The sequence below is a fragment of the Hemiscyllium ocellatum genome, unplaced genomic scaffold (genome assembly GCF_020745735.1).
Source record: "Hemiscyllium ocellatum isolate sHemOce1 unplaced genomic scaffold, sHemOce1.pat.X.cur. scaffold_2779_pat_ctg1, whole genome shotgun sequence".
NCBI lineage: Eukaryota > Metazoa > Chordata > Chondrichthyes > Orectolobiformes > Hemiscylliidae > Hemiscyllium > Hemiscyllium ocellatum.
This window is the reverse complement of record NW_026868196.1, coordinates 52,369-66,230: the sequence shown is the minus strand read 5'-3', so window position 1 is coordinate 66,230 and position 13,862 is coordinate 52,369. Positions and strand designations below refer to the sequence as shown.

At 62.8% G+C, this 13,862-nt stretch overlaps 1 protein-coding gene across 1 annotated transcript in view; it reads left to right on the top strand.

Moving 5' to 3' along the window:
- Positions 1 to 2,300: 2,300 nt before the first annotated feature.
- The window catches only part of LOC132812491 (glycogen synthase kinase-3 beta-like), a gene marked incomplete at its 3' end in the record, with an annotated part of 59,988 nt that continues 48,426 nt past the window's right edge, over positions 2,301 to 13,862 (top strand). Inside the window, exon 1 of the mRNA XM_060822955.1 lies at positions 2,301 to 2,472. Within this exon, the coding sequence (XP_060678938.1) occupies positions 2,421 to 2,472 (52 nt within the window). The remainder of the gene's footprint in view (positions 2,473 to 13,862) is intronic.

Sequence of the window (13,862 nt, the reverse complement as noted above, 5' to 3'; positions counted from 1 at the left end):
CCCCCTCACTGTGACACTCCCCCCTCACTGTGACCCTCCCCCCTCACTGTGACACCCCCCTCACTGTGACACTCCCCCCTCACTGTGACCCTCCCCCCTCACTGTGACCCTCCCCTCACTGTGACATCACCCCTCACTGTGACACTCCCCCCTCACTGTGACACCCCCCTCACTGTGACACTCCCCCCTCACTGTGACCCTCCCCTCACTGTGACACCCCCCTCACTGTGACACACCCCTCACTGTGACACACCCCCCTCACTGTGACACTCCCCCCTCACTGTGACACCCCCCTCACTGTGACACACCCCTCACTGTGACACACCCCCCTCACTGTGACCCTCCCCTCACTGTGACACCCCCCTCACTGTGACACACCCCCCTCACTGTGACACCCCCCTCACTGTGACACACCCCTCACTGTGACACTTCCCCCTCACTGTGACACACCCCTCACTGTGACACACCCCTCACTGTGACACTCCCCCCTCACTGTGACACCCCCCCTCACTGTGACACTCCCCTCACTGTGACACACCCCCCTCACTGTGATACTCCCCCCTCACTGTGACACACCCCCCTCACTGTGACACACCCCCTCACTGTGACACTCCCCTCACTGTGACACACCCCCCTCACTGTGACACACCCCCTCACTGTGACACACCCCCCTCACTGTGACATCACCCCTCACTGTGACACTCCCCCCTCACTGTGACCCTCCCCCCTCACTGTGACACACCCCCCTCACTGTGACCCTCCCCTCACTGTGACACCCCCCTCACTGTGACACTCCCCCCTCACTGTGACACACCTCCCCTCACTGTGACACCCCCCCCACTGTGACACCCCCCCTCACTGTGACCCTCCCCTCACTGTGACACCCCCCTCACTGTGACACACCCCTCACTGTGACACACCTCCCTCACTGTGACACACCCCCCTCACTGTGACACCCCCCCTCACTGTGACACACCCCTCACTGTGACACCCCCCTCACTGTGACACTCCCCCCTCACTGTGACACACCTCCCCTCACTGTGACACCCCCCTCACTGTGACACACCCCCCTCACTGTGACACCCCCCCTCACTGTGACACTCCCCTCACTGTGACACTCCCCCCTCACTGTGACACCCCCCTCACTGTGACACCCCCCTCACTGTGACACTCCCCCCTCACTGTGACACTCCCCTCACTGTGACACTCCCCTCACTGTGACACTCCCCCCTCACTGTGACACCCCCCCTCACTGTGACACACCCCTCACTGTGACACCCCCCTCACTGTGACACTCCCCCCTCACTGTGACACTCCCCTCACTGTGACACTCCCCTCACTGTGACACTCCCCCCTCACTGTGACTCTCCCCCCCTCACTGTGACACTCCCCTCACTGTGACACTCCCCTCACTGTGACACCCCCCCTCACTGTGACACACCCCCTCACTGTGACACTCCCCCCTCACTGTGACACACCCCCCTCACTGTGACACCCCCCTCACTGTGACACTCCCCTCACTGTGACACTCCCCCCTCACTGTGACACCCCCCTCACTGTGACACTCCCCCCTCACTGTGACACCCCCCTCACTGTGACACTCCCCCTCACTGTGACACACCCCCCTCACTGTGACACTCCCCCCTCACTGTGACACTCCCCTCACTGTGACACACCCCCCTCACTGTGACACTCCCCTCACTGTGACACACCCCCCTCACTGTGACACCCCCTCTCACTGTGACACTCCCCTCACTGTGACACTCCCCCCTCACTGTGACACCCCCCCTCACTGTGACACACCCCCCTCACTGTGACACACCCCCCTCACTGTGACACTCCCCTCACTGTGACATCACCCCCCCTCACTGTGACACCCCCCCCCTCACTGTGACACACCCCCCTCACTGTGACACACCCCCCTCACTGTGACACACCCCCCTCACTGTGACACTCCCCTCACTGTGACATCACCCCCCCTCACTGTGACACACCCCCCTCACTGTGACACCCCCCCCTCACTGTGACACTCCCCTCACTGTGACATCACCCCCCTCACTGTGACACACACCCCCCCTCACTGTGACACCCCCCTCACTGTGACACTCCCCCCTCACTGTGACACACCCCCCTCACTGTGACACCCCCCCTCACTCTGACACACCCCCCTCACTGTGACGCAGGCGGTGAGTCTGCGCACTGAGCTGTATCCGTGTTCCGCGCGGTGCTCTCTGGTAGTTGTAGTCCCCGCCCCCGGTCCCTGCCTCCTTCCGGTGAGTGAGTGTCAGTTTCCGGGACTACAATCCCGGCAGGCCCCGCGGCCAGGCTCCGGGGCTCTCGGTGTGTGTCCCGCGGTTCCCGGCCCCGGCACTGACCCGGGGGCGGTACCAGAGTCCGGGGATCGGGGCCCGGCCTGGGCCATGAGCGGGACCGAGGCACCGAGCAACAACAGGAGCTCACCCGGGAACAGCCGTGAGTACACCCGGGGGGGGTGAGAGGTGAGGGGTGAGGGTGAGGGTGTGGGGGTGAGAGGTGAGGGTGAGGGTGAGAGGTGGGGGTGAGGGTGAGGGGTGAGAGGTGGGGGTGAGGGGTGAGGGGGTGAGAGGTGGGGGTGAGGGGTGAGAGGTGGGGGTGAGGGGTGAGAGGGTGAGAGGTGGGGGTGAGGGGTGAGGGTGAGGGTGTGGGGGTGGGGGTGAGAGGTGGGGGTGAGAGGTGAGGGTGTGGGGGTGAGAGGTGAGGGTGTGGGGGTGAGAGGTGAGGGGTGAGAGGTGAGGGGTGAGAGGTGGGGGTGAGGGGTGAGGGTGTGGGGGTGAGAGGTGAGGGTGTGGGGGTGAGAGGTGAGGGGTGAGGGTGTGGGGGTGAGAGGTGGGGGTGAGGGTGAGAGGTGGGGGTGAGAGGTGAGAGGTGAGGGTGAGAGGTGGGGGTGAGGGGTGTGGGGGTGAGAGGTGAGGGGGTGAGAGGTGGGGGTGAGGGGTGAGGGTGTGGGGGTGAGGGTGAGAGGTGAGGGTGAGAGGTGGGGGTGAGGGGTGAGAGGTGAGGGGGTGAGAGGTGAGGGGGTGAGAGGTGAGGGGTGAGAGGTGGGGGTGAGGGGTGAGGGTGTGGGGGTGAGGGGTGAGGGTGTGGGTGTGGGGGTGAGGGGTGAGGGTGTAGGGGTGGGGGTGAGAGGTGAGGGTGTTGGGGTGAGAGGTGGGGTGAGAGGTGAGAGGTGAGGGTGAGAGGTGAGGGGGTGAGAGGTGGGGGTGAGGGGTGAGGGTGTGGGGGTGAGAGGTGAGGGTGTGGGGGTGAGAGGTGAGGGGTGAGGGTGTGGGGGTGAGAGGTGGGGTGAGGGTGAGAGGTGAGGGTGAGGGGTGAGAGGTGAGGGGGTGAGAGGTGGGGGTGAGGGGTGAGGGTGTGGGGGTGAGGGGTGAGGGTGTGGGGGTGGGGGTGGGGGTGAGGGTGTGGGGGTGAGAGGTGGGGTGAGGGTGAGAGGTGGGGGTGAGAGGTGAGAGGTGAGGGTGAGAGGTGGGGGTGAGGGGTGAGGGTGTGGGGGTGAGAGGTGAGGGGTGAGAGGTGGGGGTGAGGGGTGAGGGTGTGGGGTGAGGGTGTGGGGGTGAGGGGGTGAGGGTGTGGGGGTGAGGGGGTGAGGGTGTGGGGGTGAGAGGTGAGGGTGTGGGGGTGAGGGGGTGAGGGGTGGGGGTGAGGGGGTGGGGGTGAGGGGATGAGGGGGTGAGGGTGCGGTGATGGGGTGGGGTGTGGGTGACCCTGAGAGGGATGGGGATGGGGACGGGGAGTGAGTGAGGGATGCCAGCCTGGCCCATGGCCCACAGCGTCCTCCCCGTGTATTATCAGGGAGGGGGGGCGGTGCTGAACACTGCCTGCCCCAGAGCGGGGGCCGGAACCCCTCGGGGTCCCTGAGCATCGTTATACCCCTCTCACATTGCTGTACACAGACAGACGGAGTGGTGAGGGGCAGGCAGAGCTGCACAGGACAGCAGTGTACCACACACAGACACACACACAGACACACACAGACACACAGACACAGACACACAGACACAGACACACACACACACACAGACACACACACAGACACACAGACACAGACACACACACACACACACACAGACACACACACAGACACACAGACACACAGACACAGACACACAGACACAGACACAGACACAGACACACAGACACACAGACACACACAGACACACACAGACACACACAGACACACAGACACAGACACAGACACACAGACACAGACACACACACAGACACACACTGGCTCCACGGACAGAGTGCTCTGCTGCTTTGTGTTAGATTGGCACCATCTCCCTCCCCCCCCCCGCCATCAGTGGAAGGAATGGCCATGTGCCCACCCCCACCCCTCAGGAGGGCGGCACTCTCCGGTGAAATCACTTCCATATCTCATCAAGGTGGACCCTCTGGGGATGGAGGTTACCGGCAAACGGCAGCTTGCTACCAGCTTCCCGGGAGGGTCGGGGTTTGGGGGGGGTCAGGGTTTGGGGAGGTGAGTGTTAGAGTGAAGGTTTGAAGTGGGTGAGGCTTTGAGGAGGGAGGTTGTGACGGGATGGGAACGGCTCCTGTCTGAGGTGATATCACAATGCAGTGTGTGGGGGTGGGGTGGGGGTGTGTGTGTATATGTTCCCCCTCCCCGCCCCCCCCCTCACCCCCCTCTCAGTCTGCACCCTCTCTGTGGTGGTCCTCGCCATGTCTAGCAGCCTCTCGGTGCTGCTGAGCGTGGCACTCCTTGCTGTGCTGGGCACGGTGCCCAATCTGCTGCTGCTGGCGCCAGGCCCTTCGCCCGTCGGCCTCCTGCTGCCCTTCATCTCCCACTACCCGTCTCGGCTGCGGTGCGTGGCGGGTCAGCGGGGCGGTAACCTGCCCTGGGAGGACAGGAACGGCAGCGCGGCGCTGAGTATCGCCGGGCCGTGGGCAGCCCACTATTACCGCGAGCCCCTCGGGCGGTTGAGGATGAGGAGCCGCGTGCGGTGGGACCAGCTGGCGGCGCGGCACGGCGGGCCCAGGGACTTGGGTCTCTCCCTGTGCCAGCACGGCCAGGGCACAGCGGCGCGCTTCCAGGTCGAGGTTGAGGATGCCACCCGGCTGCGCGTCTCCCAGGATCCTCTGGGCCAGTGGGGGTTGGGCAGGTTCCCTGCCCCCTCTCCCAGCCGCGGGACCCCCTACCTCACCGTCTGGAGATCATGGCAGGCGTGTGACCGCCGCGGTACCCCGGGGGGGCGCAAGAGACTGGGCGACTGCTACAGCCGGCCAGGGGCTGAGACGGTGCCCCGTGGCCTGGGCTTCCTACCCCCACCGGCGCAGGGTGGAGGTCTGCCCCCTGAGGGTGACTCCCCCAGCCCGCCTCCCTGCCTGGCGCGGCCCGGCTCCATCCACCGTCCGGTGTTGTGGCAGTGGGACAGGGTGCCCCTTAGCCGGGCGGTGCTGCTCTGGCCAAGGGGAGGGGCCTCCTCTCACCGGCTGCGGCCCCTGACCGAGGGAGCCAGTTCCGGTATCGCCCGGGTCGCCGCCTCTGACCGCGGCCTGTACCGCTGCCAGCTGCCGGCTGGTGCGCCCACCACGCACCGCCACTTCGAGCTGGTGAGAATACCGGGGGCAGCCCGCGCGCTGCTGCTCACCTTCGCTGCCCTCTTCATCAGCAGCGCCCTCCTGGAGCTGGCTCAGTGCTGCTGTCACTGACCCTCCCCCTGACACCCGTGACCCCTGCACTGTCGGGATCACTGACCCCTTCACCCTGACTCCTGTCCCTGAGGTGGCTCTCCCCCCTGCCCCTAGTTCCCAGTCCGTGGGCAGGTCCCGCTGCCCCCCTGACTGTCCCGCTGCCCCCCTGACTGTCCCGCTGCCCCCCTGACTGTCCCGCTGCCCCCCTGACTGTCCCGCTGCCCCCCTGACTGTCCCGCTGTGGCTGTAGGATCCGTCTGTCCCCGTTATTAAAGCGTTTATTTATTGATGTGAAAGGAATTCTGAGTCCGTTTGTCCTTCAGAGTCTGTCTGGAGGCAGAGGCTGGTGCTCTCTTGGCGTGAGGGGGTGAGGGGATGGGTGTTGCCAGTCTCGGGGTGCTGTGGTCTCCCGGGTATTGCTCCTGCGCCCAGTTAGAGCGAGGGCCTGGCGCAGTGCGATACCAGCTGCCTTGTGCCACTCCCTGTGTGACAGGGGGCTGCTTGGTGGGGAGCGTGCAGTCAGGCTGTGGCTGTGTGACTAGGCGGAGGGGAACTCGCGTGCACACAGGCGGGTGCTGGCTGCTCAGGGCAGGATTTCAGAAATGGCGGGGGAGTGTTGACATCCGAAGGGTCTCCTTCGTCATGAGAGATGAGACATTGGCTCTGCAGGTGGAGCGTGCCGTTAGGATTCCGCGTTTCCGTCTGCCCCTTGACCGGAGACGAGTTGAGCACAGTGTCCTGGTGAGGCCGCACCGACCGTCATCCCTCTCAGCGAGGGGGACGCTTTGTTGGGGTGCTTCGGAGGCAAGTCTTGGGGTGAAACGTCACAAAGGACCAAATTTGGAGGTGCCAGTGTTGGACTGGGGTGTACAGAGTTCATAATCACCCCCTGCTGAAAATGTGTTGCTGGAAAAGCACGGCAGGTCAGGGCAGCATCCAAGGAGCAGGAAATTCGACGTTTCGGGCCTGAGCCCTTCATCAGGAATGAGGAGAGGGTGCCAGGCAGGCTAAGATAAAAGGTAGGGAGGAGGGACTTGGGGGAGGGGCGATGGAGATGTGATAGGTGGAAGGAGGTCAAGGTGAGGGTGATAGGCTGGAGTGGGGTGGGGGGTGGAGAGGTCAGGAAGAAGGTTGCAGGTTAGGAAGGCGGTGCTGAGTTCGAGGGATTCGACTGAGACAAGGTGGGGGGAGGGGGAATGAGGAAACTGGAGAAATCTGAGTTCATACCTTGTGGTTGGAGGGTTCCCAGGCGGAAGATGAGGCGCTCCTCCTCCAACCGTCGTGTTGTTATGGTCTGGTGATGGAGGAGTCCAAGGACCTGCATGTCCTCGGTGGAGTGGGAGGGAGAGTTAAAGTGTTGAGCCACGAGGTGGTTGGGTTGGTTGGTCCGGGCGTCCCAGAGGTGTTCTCTGAAACGTTCCGCAAGTAAGCGGCCCGTCTCCCCAATATAGAGGAGGCCACATCGGGTGCAGCGGATGCAATCCATACCGAATCTTCACCGTCCCTCGAAATCACCCCCACCAACACCAGGTGACAGTCCGACAGGTTTATTTGGAAGCACACTAGCTTTCGGAGTGAACAGAAATGTGGCATCTTCAGGAAATGAGTTGTGTTTCAGTATTGCTGTGTCCTCTCGTTTGTGGTTAATGTATTTGAACGTGCAAAGTCTACCATCTGAGGAAGCTGTGATGGGAGACGGGTTTTGTCAAAAAGGGGGGGGGGGAGGGAGGGTATTGCCTGGTGAGGTGCGAGGTTACTCGCTTTGAACAGGAGAGCGGAAGGTTTTTGCAAAATCCGTCAATGCCGAAGCGCAGAGAAAGCTGACTGTGCACAAGGGACTCCCGATGGTCAACGTTGTCAAACCCACCCGAATAAAAACTGAAGGGTTGCTGGAAATCTAACAAAATTCGAAATGGGCCCAAGGTGGGCCCAGCAGGTCTGGCCGCAGCTGTGGTCGTGAAATCTGAGGGAGGGAGGGTCGTTTGACCAGGAGCGTTACCTCTGACTTCCCTCCACAAATGCTGCCAGACCTGCTGAGTTTTTCCAGCAACCTCAGTTTTTGTATCAAACTGCTGTGTATTGTCAGCATAGTTTGACAGAAAGGTTTCAGTGCTCAGTGAGTATTTATTTGTTTCAAATACGTAGATTCTAGTGACATGAACGGTTATAAACTAACTAGAAACAGGAAGTTCCACCTTAGCTTGGAGTAAACCTCCTTCCCCCTCAATGCATGCCAAGAGTGTTTCAGATCGGGGGGAGGACTGCGAAAAGACCCTTCAGTGTTCCCTGTTCCATGGGGATGATCTTTTTGGCTTGTTAGCTGTGCTGCTCCTTGGTTCTCCCTCTCCAGATTCTTCCGCTTGCTTGCGGAAGGTACAGGGTGGCTGGTCTCTGCTTCGCTGGCGACAAGCCGTTGCTGACGGCAACCGTGGAAGCAGAGATGAACTTGCTTCCGTTGGCTGCAGAGTGAAGAGAAAAGGACTCTGCTCTGACGGCTCCTGGCCCAAACGTTCACCTCCCCCAAGGGTGAATTGGCCATACTAAATTGCCCGTAGTGTTAGGTGAAGGGGTAAATGGAGGGGAATGGGTGGGTTGCGCTTCGGTGGGTCGGCGTGGACTTGTTGGGCTGCAGGGCCTGTTTCCACACTGTCAGTAATCTAATCTAATCTAATCACTTTGAGCGAGGGTCAGATGAGGAAAGGTTGGTCTGGGAGGCACAGTGAAGAGAGCAGAACGAGGCATGGCTTTTCCAAGTGGTTTGGGAGGACAGAGAGTTGGAGGGCCTCGATTGGAAGTAAACTCCTGTTGTGACTTTCCCAGAGGGAAGACTCCTGGCACTGAGGGTCGTTCCCCAGAGGGAGGAGGCTGGTCTGTGATGAGGAAACTCTGTCGATATTGGCTGGAGTTTAGAGGGCTGCGAGGGAATTTCGTTGAAACTCGGAACATTCCAGAGAGGAGAGCACTTCGCCAGGCCCGCTGGAACATGGGGGTTTGGTGTGGGGGAGGGGGAAGGGGGGGGAGAGACTCTCTCTCAGGAGAAAGGGGCTGCTCAGTTTGGACTGAGATGGGAGGTTTCCTCCCTCAGAGCGCTGTGTGACTTTGGAGTGCTCCACCTGGGAGGCCAGGGGTCGCTTCATATGTTCGAGACTGGGGTCTGATGGGTTCTCAGGGAGGGGGGAGTGGGTAGGAAGCTGGAGTGGATCAGTGCTGAACAAGGCGGGAGTGTGGGGGGGAAGCAGTTGCCAGGGTGGACTGTTCTGTTGTGAGGTGGAAGGAATCGAGGCTTGGGTCTGCGCAGTAATGTGGCATTATCCAAGACAGCAAGCACAAAGGTTCAATATGGAAGGCAAGGAGAAAGCCCACAGACATTCAACCACTGCAGGGGAGAGGTCGGCCATTTGGCCCGTCACATCTACACTGACCCTTTAAAGAGCATCCCACCCAGGCCCGACCATTTCCTGTGGCTGATCCATCTAACCTACACATCCCTGAGCACTCTGGGTAATTTCCCATGGCCAATCCACCCCAACCTGCACATATTTGGACTGTGGGAGGAAGCTGGAGTACCCGGAGGAAACCCACACCTGCAGATACAGGAAGCTGTCCTAATGATCTCCATTTAATGCGAACATTTCAATGCAGTTCCAGACCGTTTCTTGGGACTAAGTGGATATTTAGTTGTTCATGCAGGGCTGCTGATGGGACCTCGCTGTGCCTGGTTTCCTGCAGCATCGCTCACTTCAGTGGGACACGTCGGGGCAGGCGGTAAATCCTGGGAATGAACCCTTACCCTGGAGAAATCCCGGAGTGGGGAGCCTGAGTAGTCCGCTGTCACTGACAGCAGTTCAGGAAAGAAAGTTAAAACTCCCACAACACCGGGTTCTGGTCCAACAGGTTTAATTGGAAGCACAGTCTGGCTTTCGGAGCGTCGCTCCTTCGTCAGGGATCCCTGTCCCAAAGCCTGTCTGCTTCCCATACATCCCGATGTTGTGGGACATTAACCCTTCATACTCCCCACTCCAACACCGGGTCTCCACATCCGTTCCGGATAAAACAGGGAATGTTCTCTCTGTGTGAAAGCGATCAGAGGATTCTCGGGAGAGAGGGGGGAGGGGGGAGGGGGTGAGACTGGGAATGGGAGGGATGGTCCCAACTGAAGCTCCCTGAATGGTGGACAAGGGTCGATGCCCCACTCTGTCTGTCTGCCTCTCCCCGCACCCCCCCCCCACCCTGTGTGTGTCTCTCTCCCCCCCCCACCCCGTGTGTGTGTCTCTCACCCCCCCACCCCGTGTGTGTCTCTCCCCCCCACCCCGTGTGTGTCTCTCCCCCCCACCCTGTGTCTCTCTCTCTCCCCCCCCACCCTGTGTATGTCTCTCTCTCCCCCCCCACCCTGTGTGTCTCTCTCCCCCCCCACCCCGTGTGTGTCTCTCTCTCTCCCCCCCCACCCTGTGTGTGTCTCTCTCCCCCCCACCCTGTGTGTGTCTCTCTCCCCCCCACCCTGTGTGTATGTCTCTCTCCCCCCCCCACCCTGTGTATGTCTCTCTTCCCCCCCCACCCTGTGTGTCTCTCTCTCCCCCCCACCCCGTGTGTGTCTCTCTCTCTCCCCCCCACCCTGTGTATGTCTCTCTCCCCCCCCACCCTGTGTGTGTCTCTCTCCCCCCCCACCCTGTGTGTGTGTCTCTCTCCCCCCCCACCCTGTGTGTGTGTCTCTCTCCCCCCCACCCTGTGTATGTCTCTCTCCCCCCCCACCCTGTGTGTCTCTCTCTCCCCCCCACCCTGTGTGTCTGTGTCTCTCTCCCTCTCTCTCTTTCCCCCCCCCCCCCCCCCCCCCCCCCCCCCCCCCCACCAAAACCTGTCTGTCTGTCTGTCTCTCTCTCCCCTGTGGACTTGTCCCATGGGAGACTGGTTAGCAAGGTTAGATCTCATGGAATAGAGCAAGAACTAGCCATTTGGATACAGAACTGGCTCAAAGGTAGAAGACAGAGGGTGGTGGTGGAGGGTTGTTTTTCAGACTGGAGGCCTGTGACCAGGGGAGTGCCACAAGGATCGGTGCTGGGCCCACTACTTTTTGTCATTTACATAAATGATTTGGTTGCGAACATAAGAGGTAAAGTTAGTAAGTTTGCAGATGACACCAAAATTGGAGGTGCCGTGGGCAGCGAAGAGGGTTACCTCAGATTACAACAGGATCTGGACCAGATGGGCCAATGGGCTGAGAAGTGGCAGATGGAGTTTAATTCAGATAAATGTGAGGTGCTGTATTTTGGGAAAGCAAATCTTAGCAGGACTTATACACGTAATGGTAAGGTCCTAGGGAGTGTTGCTGAACAAAGAGACCTTGGAGTGCAGCTTCATAGCTCCTTGAAAGTGGAGTCGCAGGTAGGTAGGATAGTGAAGGCAGCGTTTGGAATGTTTTCCTTTATTGGTCAGAGTATTGAGTACAGGAGTTGGGAGGGTCACGTTGCGGCTGTACAGGACATTGGTTAGACCACTGTTGGAATATTGCGTGCAATTCTGGTCTCCTTCCTATCGGAAAGATGTTGTGAAACTTGAAAGGGTTCAGAAAAGATTTACAAGGATGTTGCCAGGGTTGGAGGGTCTGAGCTACAGGGAGAGGCTGAACAGGCTGGGGCTGTTTTCCCTGGAGCGTCGGAGGCTGAGGGGTGACCTTATAGAGGTTTATAAAATTATGAGGGGCACGGATAGGATAAACAGATAAAGTCTTTTCCCTGGGGTGGGGGAGTCCATAGAGGGGCATAGGTTTAGGGTGAGAGGGGAAAGATATAAAAGAGACCTAAGGGGCAACTTTTTCACCCAGAGGGTGGTACGTGTATGGAATGAGCTGCCAGAGGATGTGGTGGAGGCTGGTACAATTACAACATTTAAGAGGCATCTGGATGGGTATATGAATAGGAAGGGTTTAGAGGGATATGGGCCGGGTGCTGGGTGGGGTTAGGATATCTGGGTCAGCATGGAGGGGTTGGACCGAAGGGTCTGTTTCCGTGCTGTACCTCTCTATGTCCCCCGCCCTCCTGGTCTCTGTCTCCTCCTCCCCTCCCCTCCCTGACCCCGGGTGGTGCTGATTGGTCTGTGCCCCCTGACCCCGGGTGGTGCTGATTGGTCTGTGCCCCCTGACCCCGGGTGGTGCTGATTGGTCTGTGCCCCTTGACCCCGGGTGGTGCTGATTGGTCTGTGACCCCTGACCCCGGGTGGTGCTGATTGGACTGTGCCCCCTGACCCAGGGTGATGCTGATTGGTCTGTGCTGGCGCTGGGTCACAGAGGTTGTTGGTGATGTCACAGAGGGCAGGCTGGGCTAATGGGGTTCTGTGGGGAGACTGAGCCCCCCTCCACCCCCTCACCCCCCCCACCCACCCTCACCCCATCCCCCCTCCCCATGACCGGCCGGCTTCAGTAGGATGCCTCTCCTGGAAGGCAAGTGTGTAACAGGGCGGCCGGGCGCTGGGACCAGGCTCAGGGGGGCCGGGCGCTGGGACCAGGCTCAGGGCGGCCGGGCGCTGGGACCAGGCTCAGGGGGGCCGGGCGCTGGGACCAGGCTCAGGGCGGCCGGGCGCTGGGACCAGGCTCAGGGCGGCCAGGCGCTGGGACCAGGCTCAGGGCGGCCGGGCGCTGGGACCAGGCTCAGGGGGGCCGGGCGCTGGGACCAGGCTCAGGGCGGCCGGGCGCTGGGACCAGGCTCAGGGGGGCCGGGCGCTGGGACCAGGCTCAGGGCGGCCGGGCGCTGGGACCAGGCTCAGGGCGGCCGGGCGCTGGGACCAGGCTCAGGGCGGCCAGGCGCTGGGACCAGGCTCAGGGCGGCCGGGCGCTGGGACCACACTCAGGGCGGCCGGGCGCTGGGACCACACTCAGGGCGGCCGGGCGCTGGGACCACACTCAGGGGGGCCGGGCGCTGGGACCGGGCTCAGGGGGGCCGGGCGCTGGGACCACACTCGGGGCGGCCGGGCGCTGGGACCAGGATCAGGGCGGCCGGGCGCTGGGACCACACTCAGGGGGGCCGGGCGCTGGGACCACACTCAGGGGGGCCGGGCGCTGGGACCACACTCAGGGGGGCCGGGCGCTGGGACCGGGCTCAGGGGGGCCGGGCGCTGGGACCACACTCAGGGGGGCCGGGCGCTGGGACCACACTCAGGGGGGCCGGGCGCTGGGACCACACTCAGGGGGGCCGGGCGCTGGGACCGGGCTCAGGGGGGCCGGGCGCTGGGACCACACTCAGGGGGGCCGGGCGCTGGGACCGGGCTCAGGGGGGCCGGGCGCTGGGACCGGGCTCAGGGGGGCCGGGCGCTGGGACCACGCTCAGGGGGACCGGGCGCTGGGACCGGGCTCAGGGGGGCCGGGCGCTGGGACCACGCTCAGGGGGACCAGGCGCTGGGACCACGCTCAGGGGGACCGGGCGCTGGGACCACGCTCAGGGGGACCAGGCGCTGGGACCACGCTCAGGGCGGCCGGGCGCTGGGACCACGCTCAGGGCGGCCGGGCGCTGGGACCACGCTCAGGGCGGCCGGGCGCTGGGACCACGCTCAGGGCGGCCGGGCGCTGGGACCACGCTCAGGGCGGCCGGGCGCTGGGACCAGGATCAGGGCGGCCGGGCGCTGGGACCACGCTCAGGGCGGCCGGGCGCTGGGACCACGCTCAGGGCGGCCGGGCGCTGGGACCACGCTCAGGGCGGCCGGGCGCTGGGACCACGCTCAGGGGGGCCGGGCGCTGGGACCACGCTCAGGGGGGCCGGGCGCTGGGGCCACGCTCAGGGGGGCCGGGCGCTGGCGCTGGGGCTGGGCACTGGGACGGGGCGCTGGGACCAGGTGCTGGGACCACACTCAGGGCAGCCGGGCGCTGGGACCACACTCAGGGCGGTCGGGCACTGGGACGGGGCGCTGGGACCACACTCAGGGCGGCCGGGCGCTGGGGCCGGGCGCTGCCCCTGGGGTGTGTTTCCCCAGTGGGGGTGGGTGTTGGGGGTAACAGAGACGGCTGGTGTAGCTGGGAACAGGGGGCAGGGGCACACAGACGTACCCAGACTGCTTCAGTCTGCTGGGCCTCGCCACCAAGCCCCACCCCCCCTCCCCCGGTCACACCCCCCTTCCCCCCGATGGCTCTCTCTCTCTCTGGCTACAGCCCCCTCCCCTCCCCCCCCCTTCCCCCCCCCCCGATGACCCTCCCT